General features: G+C 35.5%; 1 protein-coding gene across 6 annotated transcripts in view; it reads left to right on the plus strand.

Annotated features, from left to right (window-relative positions):
* Odf2l (outer dense fiber of sperm tails 2 like) overlaps positions 1-13,564 on the plus strand; it is a 52,196-nt gene extending 38,632 nt beyond the window's left edge. For all 6 annotated transcript variants that reach the window (XM_003479058.5, XM_063257290.1, XM_063257284.1 and 3 more), the window contains 2 exons: positions 2,338-2,463; positions 4,591-13,564. In XM_003479058.5, the coding sequence (XP_003479106.2) occupies positions 2,338-2,463; positions 4,591-4,719 (255 nt within the window). In that variant the 3' untranslated portion in view covers positions 4,720-13,564. The remainder of the gene's footprint in view (positions 1-2,337; positions 2,464-4,590) is intronic.
* The last annotated feature ends 80 nt before the right edge of the window (positions 13,565-13,644 follow it).

The raw sequence follows: 13,644 nt of genomic DNA on the forward strand, positions 1-13,644 counted from the left end.
CCTTTATTTAGAAACTTTTTCATAAATTCACTGGAGTTTTTTTTTTTTTTTTTTTTTTTTGTCTTTTTCCTTTTTATCAGTACTGGGGATCAAACTCACGACTGCCTGCTTGCAGGGCAGGCACTTATGCCGCTGAGCTAAATCCCCAGCCCCCTGAGTCCTATTTTTTAAACAGCGAGTATTCAGACCTACAGTTACTGTTTTTATCCTGATGACAGGGTAAAGGGAACAGTTCCATTTTGGTTTTTTACCTACTTTTTCTTTAGAGCAAAACAGAGTTACTTCACCAAATAAGTGGTGATGCGGTAAGGTAAAAGGCAGAGATGGAAAATACTTTGAAGGTGTAACCTCCTTCCTGACTCCCTCCCCTTTTTAAAATACATTAATAAGTTGAATGTGCATGTAACTACAAATTGAGGTTTTGATGAGGATCTACTGCATTGTAAAACTCAAGTTCTTGTTGACAAATTTGTTGCATAGATACATGTAAGAATTAAATTCTAGTTAAATTCATTGGGTTAGTTTTCAGCTTTACTCAGCGCCTCCTTGTGTGTCAGGCACTGTGCTAGGATTTGAAAGGTGAATATAGAAAGTCCTCACTTTTACAGTAGAGAGTGAAACGAGAACCAGCAACCATCATCGCACATATAGAAGCTGTAACGGAAAGTGTGCTCCCTTCCATATGCATCAAGAGGAGTAATTATCTCAAGTTGGAGGTGAAGGAAATTGATTCAAAAAGACCTTAAAGAGGGAGTAAATTTCTCAGACAGTTTGAAAATCTAATCTTAAAAGGGTGAAAAGTGGGCTTTGGAGTCCAACAAGAATTAGATTTGAATTCTGCCTCTGACGTAGAGTACCCAGCCCTTGGACAGATTATTCCTCTGAACTTTAAATTTTTTCATAAAAGCAGATGATAAGTTTTCTCATAGGACAAATGACACTAAAACTTGATCATCACTACCTGATGGACTCCAATGTACATCTCTACCCAGACCTCTCCCCTGACCAGAACCCAGTTCCACTTGGCATCTCTCCTCAGAACAGACATCTCAGACTTCCCTTGTCTAAAACCAAATCCTTAATTTTTCTTTCCAAATCCTCTTCTATGGTGCTCCTCAGGCCCATTAATGTTAATTTGATGAAAGATAAAATCTGATATCCTTGAAAAGTGACTCTTACATCACATGTCACATATATATTTTGATTTTTTTAAAACTCTTGGGCACTGTAAGCTGAATTTCAGAGATACGTCATTAAATAAAAGTCAAATAATGAAGTATATTGCCAGTGATAGAAATGTAATTGCAGACTTTTCAGCCCCACCAATTTTGGGAAAAAAAATACCAAGTGGTGATTTTTACCTTAAATTAAGTGGGCGTTGAAATTACAAAGGGCACTCAGATTCCTTCCCCAAAGAACCCAAGGCTCTAGAGGCCTGTCTGTCCTGCCCTTTCTCGCGCTGCGACAGAGCATGGACTTTCTGGTTTCTTCCCAGGGAGGACCATCACTGCTCCCTCACTGTTGTCCACACTGGGGCAGTGTCAGGGGCACGGATGATTGTCCTGGGGTCCCTTTCCCCTACAGCTTAGGTCCTGCTAGCAGCCATCACTCAGTCACCTTTGACATGTTACACAGAAGAAATCTTATATTAAGTCGCTTTGTAATAACTTAGAACTGAGTCCATAAGGTTAGGGTAGATAGTACTCTTTCCCACTAGTTCCTGCTCCTGGATCAGTGACAGCCTCCACTGTCATCCTTGTGGCCTCCACCCCTCATTTTTACAAATGTGTTCCCACATAACCCAAATCCTTGAGGAATATAGCCAAACAATGCTTTCTGTTAAAGTAAACAGACAGATGTGAAAATTCAAATTCAAGCCACTTTGGAAATAAGTGAGTGAAAAGCCAATCTGTGAGTGCTTGTGTGTAACATGTACATCATACCCTCTATCCAAATGTATAATCAGTGTATAACAACTTTTAGTATTCCACTGCTACTCTGGGCACCATGATAAATATAAATACTATTGAAAAAGGTAGTTAGTTGTAGTATGTTCCAATTATGTTGTTGGTGAAAAATCCTGATTCATAAAGCAGTGACAGGGTGTACACCTCTTTTGTCATAAGCTAATTTTTCTTATACTTACACTGTAAATACAAGTATAGATATTTATCCTATTTGTGCTTCTTTGAGGTAGAATATTTTTAAACATTTCTCAGTCATCTGACATGAAATTAATATCTATTTGGGAAAAAAGTACAGTGTGATTATGCCAACACTTCAAGCTGTATTTTATAAACACATTTAGTTACTTTACTCTCTTAATAACAATTACAGGTTTCTGAAGAAATAGAGAAAATGTCATCTAGAGAGAGAGCTTTGCAAATTAAAATATTAGACCTGGAAACTGAGCTTAGAAAAAAAAATGAAGAACAAAACCAACTTGTTTGCAAAATGAACAATGTAAGTATTTGTGTGGCTTAACATATAATCATAAAAATGAGTAACATTTAACATTCATACCATGTAGTTTAGTTAAAATAAAGTACAAATTCAGACAAATCAAACCTATTGTTTTATTGATAATACAAAAATAAAGAAGAGAACATAAAAGTAGAAGTGTCAGAAAGAATTTATTATCCCTCTTTCCCGTAGCATCCATTGTTGCTCTCCTCCGAGGCTCCTCAACCACTTCCCTGCATATTGCTTTTGCATGACAGTTGCTTAATGAAAGTTATGGCCCTAACCTACTCGTTTGCTTCATGTTATGAATTTTTCATTTTTTAAAGATAAACATAATTTAGACTATTAAATGAGTTAGGTTTTATATCTGTCTTGAATAATGAGTATTATATCATAGATATAATTTGGTGTTAAGTCAATATTCAGTACTGTTAAATCTGCATATGAGATGAATGCTTTGATCTTCTCAGCCATGAAATGAGAATAACAAATTGCCGGTGTTTAATTAGTCTTCTAATGTTTTTTTCCTGAATATGCATGAAATAATCAGCACAAGATACTTCTGAAGCTAGCATTAGTCGTGATTAAGTTACTTAATAGCTATCTATTTGTAACAACATAAAGAATAATGATACTTTATTTTTCCAAAAGCTGAAGATTCTGTGAAAACTTTTTTCTCATATCCACGTTTCTAAGTTGGAAACCTAAAAGGCTCAAGTGGTAAATGATTTTGGCATGCACTATTTAATTTTGTTGTCATCAAACGTTTCATGATGACTAGCCAGAGCATGGTGGTGCATGGCTGTAATCCCAGCACTCTGGGAGGCTGGCAGGAGAATCATATTTCAGGCATGGCCTAGGCAACTTAGTGACTTAGTGAGATTCTTTCTCAAAAATAAAAACAAAAAAAATTAAAAATAGCTGAGGATGTAGCGGATGTAGCTCAATGCAAAAGCCCCAGAGCCAGTTTAAAAAAAAAAAAAAATGTGTGTGTGTGTGCACCAGTTAAAATCTAGTATTGTAAGCTTTCGGTGGATAGTTCAGTGTACAGTCAAGTGCTGCATTGATTTCTAAGCACCCCACTGAGTTCTAAGCACCCAGAGAGCCTGTCTCATAGTTGACTTTGCTCCTGATGTCTTCCACAGTGCTCTGCTCACCCTGCCCAAGTACTCTGCCAGGGCTGGAGAGGGTGCACAGACTCACGGGTGACTTGAACAGTTTAAGCCAGGGCAACCTTCCTGAAACCTGAAATGTGTTTGAAACCTTGTGTTTTATCTTAGATCCATTCACATTTTCCATTCTACCCTACTTTCTGTGTTACTTTCTCTTCAAATAGTTGAGTAAGATTAATGCTCCATAAGGATTCACTGTACTCATTCTGTGGCTTTGTGCAGCCAGGTCTCATCCCATCCACTTCTCCTGGGGTGGGGGTGGGGTTCTGTTTCATCAAGTAGCAGCGACTGTTGAATACCTACTCTGATAGGCATTACAGGTCTGGCTTTTCAGGAAGACTGCGTTTTGGTTGGAAGCTAGATGGTACTAGCATCCTTTCTCTAAAAGCATTTGCACTGAACTGATCTACTTAGAAATTTATTTGCAACTGAAGTTAAAGTATGTGTTTTAAAATTGTTTTTTCCCAAAGGACAGCTATAATACTGAGTTCTTTTTCTTTTTTAAAGGATTCTGAAGGTAAATAAGTTATGTTATCAAAACTAGAATTCTATCAGTTTTTAAAACAGCAAAGAGTAACCTTATGGAATAAAATATGAATTTTTTGGTAGAGAAAAGTACAAAAGTTAGAATGAATTTATAACATAATAACTAGTGGAAATTAGTTAGGTTAATTAAATAAAACCTGCTTATTAATATGTTAGTTATATAATGATTTGGGGCTAAGTAAATGTTTCAACAAACTAAATCACAGTGGAGATTAACCACATTTATGCTTTAATTGCTAGTTTTAAAGAAAAGTGAGTTTTAAGATATGTTAATGGGCAGATCAGATGTAAGGATTCTTTCTTTAAAAATTAAAAACAATGTCATTTGTTGCCTATATGCAGTTTATATTTTAACTCTTGCTCCTTGATATGATACCATTATTAATTGTATTTCTCCTTTTTTATGCAGAAAGCACAACATCAGGAAGTGTGTTTGAAAGAAATGCAGCACAGCCTTGAGAAGTCGGAGAATCAAAATGAGAGTATTAAGAATTATTTAGAGTTTCTTAAAACATCTTATGTTACAATGTTTGGATAAATTGTTGAATTTTTCTTCTATATGCAGTAGGCTTTTATTAAGTCTAAAATGTGATTAGTTAAAAAAATACTACTGGTTGTTACATTTCATGATTTATGGATAGTAGTATTAGAATTTTTATGTAAAGACACTTGAAACATAATTTATTGTGTAACCAAAAGTTTACATGACAGCTATTAATATTCCTTTTTGCTGAATAATCCTCATTTAGCTCTTGAAAAATATATTGGTTTTTTTAGAATTGTTTCTCACATGTACACAGAAGTCAGAATCATTCTTTGTGATACCTATAGCTACGACTCAAGTGAATTTTTAATAACCCAGGCCAATTATGAGTCAAATACATGATTTCACAATAATATATATAATTGTCTTATATTGTGGTGCTATGCAAATATAATAAAAATATTCTGAATTTCAATTTTTAATAATGGTACAATCACATACTTCCTAAAAATACCAAATGTGTCAATATATTTAGTATTGCTTCACGTATATGCTGAGTTGCCTTTATAATTTGTTAGATTTTTAAATACAAAGTTTAAGTAATAGCTATTCAATGCCAACTGATGGTGACAAATGCATTAGCGTGCATTGTGTCTATATAAAGAACAGACATTTAGGCTCGCCATGAATTTACAGCCTCTTTGTTCATTATGTATAAGGGATCATCTGATACTGTTGTACACATCATAAAGCCTCTTGAGTTAACCAACATATTAAAGGAGAACAACTTGTCCTATTCTTCTCCTGATGATTCACATGGGATAGACAAAATAAGCACTCTTAATACCAACAAGCTTTAGGATAAGATCTTTATTATTGGGATGAAATAAAAGAGAAACCAAGAACTTGTTTCCTGTAATCTCCCATGCTGTGTGCCAAGGCGGGGTGCTAAAGGGATGGATGTGGCTCACCAAGGATCAAATGGTAGTGACTCTTCTTGGACAGTGACTTCAGAGCTATTTTTATCACCAGAACACTTGGATCTTAAAAGGTCACTCAGAGAGGCAGATCATGTACTACATGGTCCCAGCCCAAGGACTGAGACAGCTGTCTCTCCAACCGAAGCGTTTTATCTTCTCTGATCAAAAATTAGAGCAGGCTCCCCATTTGTCCCTTCACTCTGAAGACTGCCATTTCATGTCAGAGGATGACTTCCTGGTGACCCAAATGCTTGATAGTATTTTTTTCTTTAAAATAGCAAAATATAAAATATCAGAAGCTAGTCACTTTTTGCATAACAGTTGCTAGCAAGGTTTAATATTGCCTTTTTAAAAACTGTAGTACTTGTGATACTAAAAAGATGTCTCATACTCAGATGACCCTTTCTTAATTCTAAAGCAGAGCGATCCTTAAGATACACACACATGAAAGGCTTATATATTTTCTGCTAGACCATGATCTGGAATTCAAAGGCAGAACTGTATCTTAGTCACATTTATCTCAGTGTTACATAATCTTTGCTATAGAGTGGTGCCCCGTTGATGCTGATGAATAGATAAATGGATGGGTGTTGTGAGACAAGTACTCAAATTCTTTTCAGTATGAAAAAACTTTTAAGTACAGAGGAATTAACTATTATGGCAGTATAAAACTTAAGTTTTAAAACTGGCATTTGAATTCAAGTCTTCTGAATCCAGAATTATTCTGTGACAAGCGATGGCTTCAGGGTGTAGCAGTGGCCATGGCAGCAGCTTTGCAGTTGCTTATTCAACACTTGTTAAATGTGATGCATGGGTTAACTCACTTTTCAGGAAACTAAGACACTTACCATGTTCCCTCTGGCTTCTACCCAAGGGTGCATGTGTGAATATCCCATCAGTGGCTTGTGCCACCTAATGTGACAGTCCCATGCCTCCAATGGGACAGTCATGCATGTACCACCAGTGGTTCAGAGCTGCCCAGTAGCATGACAAATGTGAATGTTTAAAGGTAAAATAATTTGACCCAGGTTCCATATCTAGACTCTCTGTTCTTAACTATCATCATATTACCTTTGTATTTCATTTCATAAGGTGATGCTTTCTTTTAACAGTAATTTATTTGTCTCATTTATTATTGCTTTTTTATAGTTCTTAGGTTTTATTTTTGTTAATGTAATTCGTGTCTGTGGCATTTTAAAAATTGGTACCTGCAATGTTGGAGATAAGTTTCCTACAAAGTCCTTAAGGTTGGTACTGAGTTGACAGTAACAAACATGACACAGAAGTTCAGCAACTTCTGTGCTTAATGTCCCTGTGGGAAGCATTAAGGCTTCAGTACCTGCAGGGCCCCAGAGTGGGTGCCCTGGTCTCCCTGAACACTAGGTGTTTCTGCTCCCAGCTTTCCACTGTCTCGGGAAGCTCGTTTCCCATAGTTCCAATAGGTTGCTGCATTTTCTCTTGGTGCTGGATAGTCAGATTGTAAAAGATGCTGGATGTCAAGTTGTAAAAGATTTCTTTCATTATCTATGTTACTTTTGCACCTTCCCATGTTCCTTTCTTCTTCCTAGTTCTGGTCTCCATGTGACATAGCCTTTTTAACAGGCCATCTGTCACTGTTTCTTGTGAAGTATTTCTTCACTCTGATTTTTCTGACCACTTGTGTGGTTTTTAAGGCCAGTCATTTTCTTGTTGCTGGAATGTTGAATTTTTAATTAAAAACTCATGATTTTTTTAAGTTCCTGAAGTCTTTTAGTTCTGTAATTCCATTATATTTTCATTAAAATTCTCTTCTGTCTTTTCCATTGGTTCTACTTCAGTAAGCATCTCTTATTTCTGTTCTGCTGGTCATCTTTTCTTCCAAGTTCCATGAATGCACTTCAGCTTTCTTGCCTGCTCATAGCTGTGGTTCCCTCAGCACCTGCCAACAGCCTGTTCTGCACATCTGCTGAGCAGTAGCAAGCTCAGTGGTAAAAGTTATGATGACTGTGTTCTCAGGGGCATAAGAGACCTGTTACACTGCTGAGTTTCTAGTGAGGAGCTGTTTTGTCCTCTGACTTACTCAGTCACAAGCAGCAGTTCTTTCCCTAATATCAACACTGAAAGCACTTCAATGGGCAGCGCCCCTCAAGTGTTCCAGGTAGCAGATCAGGTGCAACAAACAGCAGTTGAAGTCCTCCTTGGAGATGAGCTGCAAGTGTGATCTGCAGTTGTAAAATGTGCAGCAATTTAAAGAAGGAGTTTGATCTGTCTGCTGGCTTGTTATTCATGGTTTTTATTCTTAGAAACACCTCTCTGTGTATATAAGCCCACATATGTTGATATGTGCATGAAAGAAGGTATAGACACCTACATGCCTTCATGAGAGTGGGGAAAAGAGTAATAATTTCTCCTATGTGTGCTTTTATTTTATTTTACTTATTCTGATGAAATTTAACTACTTTTGCAGCAATTTTTGTTCTAATCCCATAAACTTTAAAGGTCAGAAGAAGGGTATGATATGTGTTAGAGAATGGGAGAGAAGTGGGATTGGTGAGAAGTTATAGTCCAAGAATGAAATACTGGAATTTGATTTTCAGAGGTGCAGGAGCTGGACAATGAAGGGAAACTTACTCGCAATGGAAGTGAAGCTCAGTGAAAGCCAGGATATAGAGTAATTAAGAAGCTTTGGATGGCAAAGCTCTCTAGAATGTGTTAGGAAATAGGGTGAAGCAGAAGAAAAAGCATTTTGTTAAATGTGAGCGGATGGATAGATGACTTTGATAAGGAATGAACTTTGAAAGTTCTATCCAATGTTCTGACTATTCTTAGAATAAAGCCCAAAGTCCTCACCATGGCCCTCAAGGCCTGCATGATCATGGCCAGCCCACCACCCCCTTTCTGTGGGACTCCCCAGCACTATTCCTCCTTACTCGCGAGTACCTTGAGAAGCAAACTGCTTCCTTCCTTCCTGGTCTCCTTTTAGGATATTTTTTGTCTCACTCTTGACCTGACTAAATCCTGCTTGTTCTCCCATACATCTTCCTATGCTTTTCCTTCATAATTGGCAATAACTTTTCTGTGGTTGTTTCTCATTATCTCAGAGATTTTGACCTTCAGAAGGATGACCAGTTTTGCCTTTTATCTAAGTGTGTGTTATATAGTGGACACATAGTATGAATGAGTGGTGATACTGCTGTTAGTTTTGAACTTTAAAGCGGGGAGAGAGGATTTGCCTGAGAAAAGATTGGATCTTCCCATCACTGGAATCTGGGAGAAGGATTGAATTTCTGCCAGTAAGGCTGCAAGCAAGCATCCTTGATGAGGGGTGAGGTGTCCTTTCTGGCAGAAGCAGAGATTCAGTGTACTGGAGACTGGTCTGTAATCATATGTCTGCTTCAGAGGCCACAGTGGAAAATGTTGATAGATTTGGCGGAGGGACTATTTGGAAGCGGTAATGGGTATCTTAACAGCTGCTTGCTTCCAATAGTTCGAGAAGGTTCCTCGTTAGCTCCCTTCTTCCTTCCCTCTAGCCTCCCTTCTTTCCTTTCCTTCTTTGTCTAAGAATAAAAATCCATGTGCTATCTTTTTTTTTTTTTGATAGTACTGAATTGGGGAAGTTGCCCAAATTCCATCTTCAAGTCTATTGTACCAAATGCCTAGGATTAGCAAATACATACAAGACATTTACACTGAAAACCATAAGATAGTAAAAAGAAAAATTTTTAAAAATCTAAACAAGTGGAAGAATATATATTCATGAATTGTATAGATACTAGCCATTTTTAAAAGTTGATAGAAATCTATAAATCTCTATCAAAAGCCAGTTTTTTGTTGTTGTTTTGTTTTTACTAGGCATTGACCTCTAAAATTTACATTCAAATAAAAAGAACCAAGAATGATTAAAACAATCCTGAAAAAAAAAAGACTACAAGATGTTGTAACTTATTATAAAGCTACAGTGATTAAGGTAGAGTAGTACTGATACAAGCATAAGACAAATAGAACGATGGAACATAATAAACAGTTCCAAGTCAATTAGGTATTCATGTGAAAAAAATTCTAAGCTCCAAGTTCCCACTGTACACAAAATCTATTCAAGATGGGTTGCAGAATGTAGCAAATAGTAAAACAAAGCTTTTAGAAGAAAACAAAAGACCATTTTCAATGGCTTACGGTAGGGAGAGATTTCTTAAGCAGGGTATAAAAGGTGCTAACTCTAAAGGAAAAGATAAATTGGTTTATATTAAAATTGATAACTTTTGATCCTTGCATATCACAAGAAAAGTAACCCTCAGGAAGGTAAAAATATATGAATTTTAGATACTATATCAAATACATTTATATTCATATTGTGTATATCAAAAATTGATATATAAAACTCATTTATATTAATTAGGACCTAACTTGAGTTTTAACTACCTAAAATATTTTAATATAAATGGCTAATCAAATAAGTAGATAGAGAAATAAATATTACCTTCAGGTATTACCTCCATTGCTATCAACTAAATGTTAAATAAAACTGCTTCTAAAATTATTTATAAAATATTGGTATAAGAATATTAAAGGTTCATGATATCAGAACTGTTCATAGCATTCTAAATCTCTTCCCATTCTCGATATGTACTTAAACTAAAGTTGAGAGATTATGACTTAATCAAAATTTGCTTGAATGTGTAATGACAAGATTTGGTTATTATTAGGTTTCAGTCATTGCCTAAACAATAGTTTCTGCCATCATTAATTATTCTTTTAGCATTAATGCCTAAGTTGCAAATTATTGTAACAAATGCCATGAATAATTCTGGGTTTCAAGAAGGCTCAAATTTTTTGTGGTATTTTGACAAACCGGCATTTGTTCTGGATAATAATTAAATACAGACAAGCATTGGTTTGTGTGGCTATTCACTGTAGAAAGCTTTATACCATTTTACATGTTATGAAAACCTGAGACTGGGATAATTTCATTGCCTCTTCCTCATCCTTTTTGATACTGTTGTCATAACATTTTATTTATTTAGGCTTTAATAAACCTCAGACACATTCTTATTGAGTTCTTAATTATTGTTCAAAGTGATCATAAATAATAAAAATGTATATTTACCTTAGTACCATTTCCAGCACACTATTTAGATCCATATTTGTATTTGGTCTTACACTCCTTTTACCTGAAAAATTCCCTTCAATATTGTAAGCCTCCTAGAAGTAAATATTCTAAGCTTTCATTTTTCTGAAAAACTATGGTATTTTTCAAATACTTTATCTAGCTAGGAATTGTGGACTGGGAGGATTTTTTTCTATACCTTAACTTACTCTTTTCTTTGGAATTTCACACAAGGAATATGCTTTAAATACATTTTTTTCCTCTGTATGTCCTTCTGTATATACAGCTTCTTTTTTTTTTTTCTTCCTTCATCCTCGGCAACTTTTAGTATTTTCACTTTAGTTCTGGTTTTTAACAGTTTAGTGGTTATATTTAGGCTTTTCCTTTCCTTATGTTTACATAGTTTTCTGAGTTTTAGATTTGTGGCTTTTTGTTGTTTGTTTGTTTGTTTTACTAATCTCACAAAAAAATTCAGTCACTGTCTCTTGTAAAGTTACTGCTATTCTATTCTTTGTCACTCTTTCTGGAACTCTAATTCATTTTTATGTCTCTCCATGGTTGTTAAATCTTCAGTTTTGTTTTTCTCCCTCCCTTTCCCCCTTTACTTCCTCCTTCTCTCTTTGTATTTCAGTCTGAATAATTTCTGTTGACTTACCTTCAGGTTCACTGATTTTCTCCTCAGCTGTATCTTTGTTAATAAAACAATTGAAAAGCCTACTTATTTCTGATACATGTTTTACTTTTAGCATTTCTGTTTAACTTTTTTACAGTTTCCATTAGTTTGGTTAAATTCCCATTTGTATGCATACTGTATACATTTTCACTAGTTCTTTTAACATATATTAATTTTAGTTGTTTTTATATCCCTGTGTGATGAGTAACATCTGAGTCATCTCTGGTTTTATTGCTTTCTCTGGATAATAGGTTATTTTTAATTTTACTTTGTTGTACTTTGTTGTTTTAATTATGCATTTTATGGATAGACTACTAGAGGACACACATATAATATCTGAGCCTGGAATTGGGCGCATATCTTTTATCAGGCTACTGATAGGGAGCAGTAAGGTTTCAATGTTTTTACTGTTATCTGTAGAGCCTACGAATTGCAAATCTCTTGTAGATACTTTTTGCCTACTGTGGGGTTTGAGCATGTCAGAGCTTTTTTTAGTACTTCTCCAGTTTCAGTTTTCAGGAGCCCTGAAAATCTGCATCATATAGTGATTCTCTCTCCACTGTCTTGTCCTTCTGCTAGGAGAGTCAACAGACTGTCTCAGTTTTTCTGGTCCAACCTCAGTCTTCAGCAGTCATTTTAGCTTGTGCTTCATAGATGGAGGTTTCTCAGGGTTCCCTTTCTTCCCTAGGCATGGTAACCAAATCCAAACTTGTTTCTGTATGTGGGCGGATGGGGAGGCTCTAACGTGGGAGAGCAATTTTCAGCATCTCCCCATGTGATTTCTAAATTTTCATTACCTCCTCATGTGATTTCTAAATTGTAAAACTGTGTAAAAATATCCTACTATGTTTTTGTTACTTTTGTCTTTAATTCTATCAGCTGTTCTGTATCTACTTGGATTCAGGTTCTTTTGTACATACAGAGTTAGAAATATAATCCTTTCTTGGATTAACAGGGATGGATTGATCCTTCCCTTGTCATTATCAAAGTTTTTTTAATCTTTAATAATACTTCTTGCTTTAAAATGTTATCTGATATTAATATAGTCAGTTATCTTTTATTTAGTGTTGCATGGCATTACTTTATTTTTTTACTTTTTCCCATGTATTTACATTTTAGATATATCTTTTATAAGCCACATATAGCGGCTTTTGATGATTGGTTTGAGTTTTCTGTTTCTTTTTCTTTTTTGCTTACATTTCGTTTGACAATCCTTATATTTTAATTAGAATATTTAGTCTTTATATTTAATGAAATCTTCAGTGTAGTTGGATTTATATTTATCTTACTATTTTTATTCCATGTGGCCTGTTTGTATTCCTTTTCCTCTCTTTTGATCCCACTTCTGATTCAGTCAAATGTTTTGTGTACCATTTTCCCTTTCATTAAAAAGGTCATAGAATCTCCAAATGATATATGTCTTTAGAGAATGTATACCTTTCACTAGAGCAGGTGGTTTTTTTTTTCTGTTAATATATTGTATAAGGAGAGACAAATAACTTTATCCCAATATTATGGACTGAATTATATCACTCCAAAATTTGTATGTGGAAGGCCTAACTTGGATATCTCAGAATGTGATTGTGTTTGGAGACAGAACATTTAAAGAGTTTAGTTAAAAGCAGACCATTAAGCCCATCCAAATACACCGTAATCCAATCTGATTGGCTTCCAATAAGAAGAGGGAAAGATACTAGGGAAACAGGAAGAGAACAGAAAGAAGACCACATGAGGGCAAGAAAAAAGACATCCCATCTGTAAGACAAGAACGACTTCAGGGTAAACCAAACCTGTGACTATGGTGATTGTGGACTTTTGGCCTCCTCAACTGGAAAAATACTCTTTTGTTTAAACCACCTTGTCTCTGTTACTTTGTTACAACAGCTCTAACAAACTTATACCTCCAGTTAGCTAATTTGAAACTGAATTATTATCTTCATATCGCATAGGTCATCTTTATCACCAATATTCCAATGTCATGTTCCTTTTGGGTTTAGAGTTGAAAGCCTGATGAGTTCTTTCCTCTTTAGCACTGACGGACCACAGGGTCTGTTCTACTCCTCGCAGGTTTTCAGGTTAAGATTTTAGCTAGTTGCCCCTGACAATGTGCAGAATTCAGGAAATGGCCATAATGAGAAAATAAACTCTGTGTTTGAGACCTTACTCTGATTTTTTCTTCATTTCCTTTCAAGCATCAAACCTGTGCCAGTTTCTCCAACCCATCCCTGCCCCAGGAGTTGCCT

This window comes from Cavia porcellus, unplaced genomic scaffold (genome assembly GCF_034190915.1).
Source record: "Cavia porcellus strain 051 isolate PalLab524CR breed Dunkin Hartley unplaced genomic scaffold, mCavPor4.1 scaffold_1, whole genome shotgun sequence".
In the NCBI taxonomy this organism is placed as follows: Eukaryota; Metazoa; Chordata; class Mammalia; order Rodentia; family Caviidae; genus Cavia; species Cavia porcellus.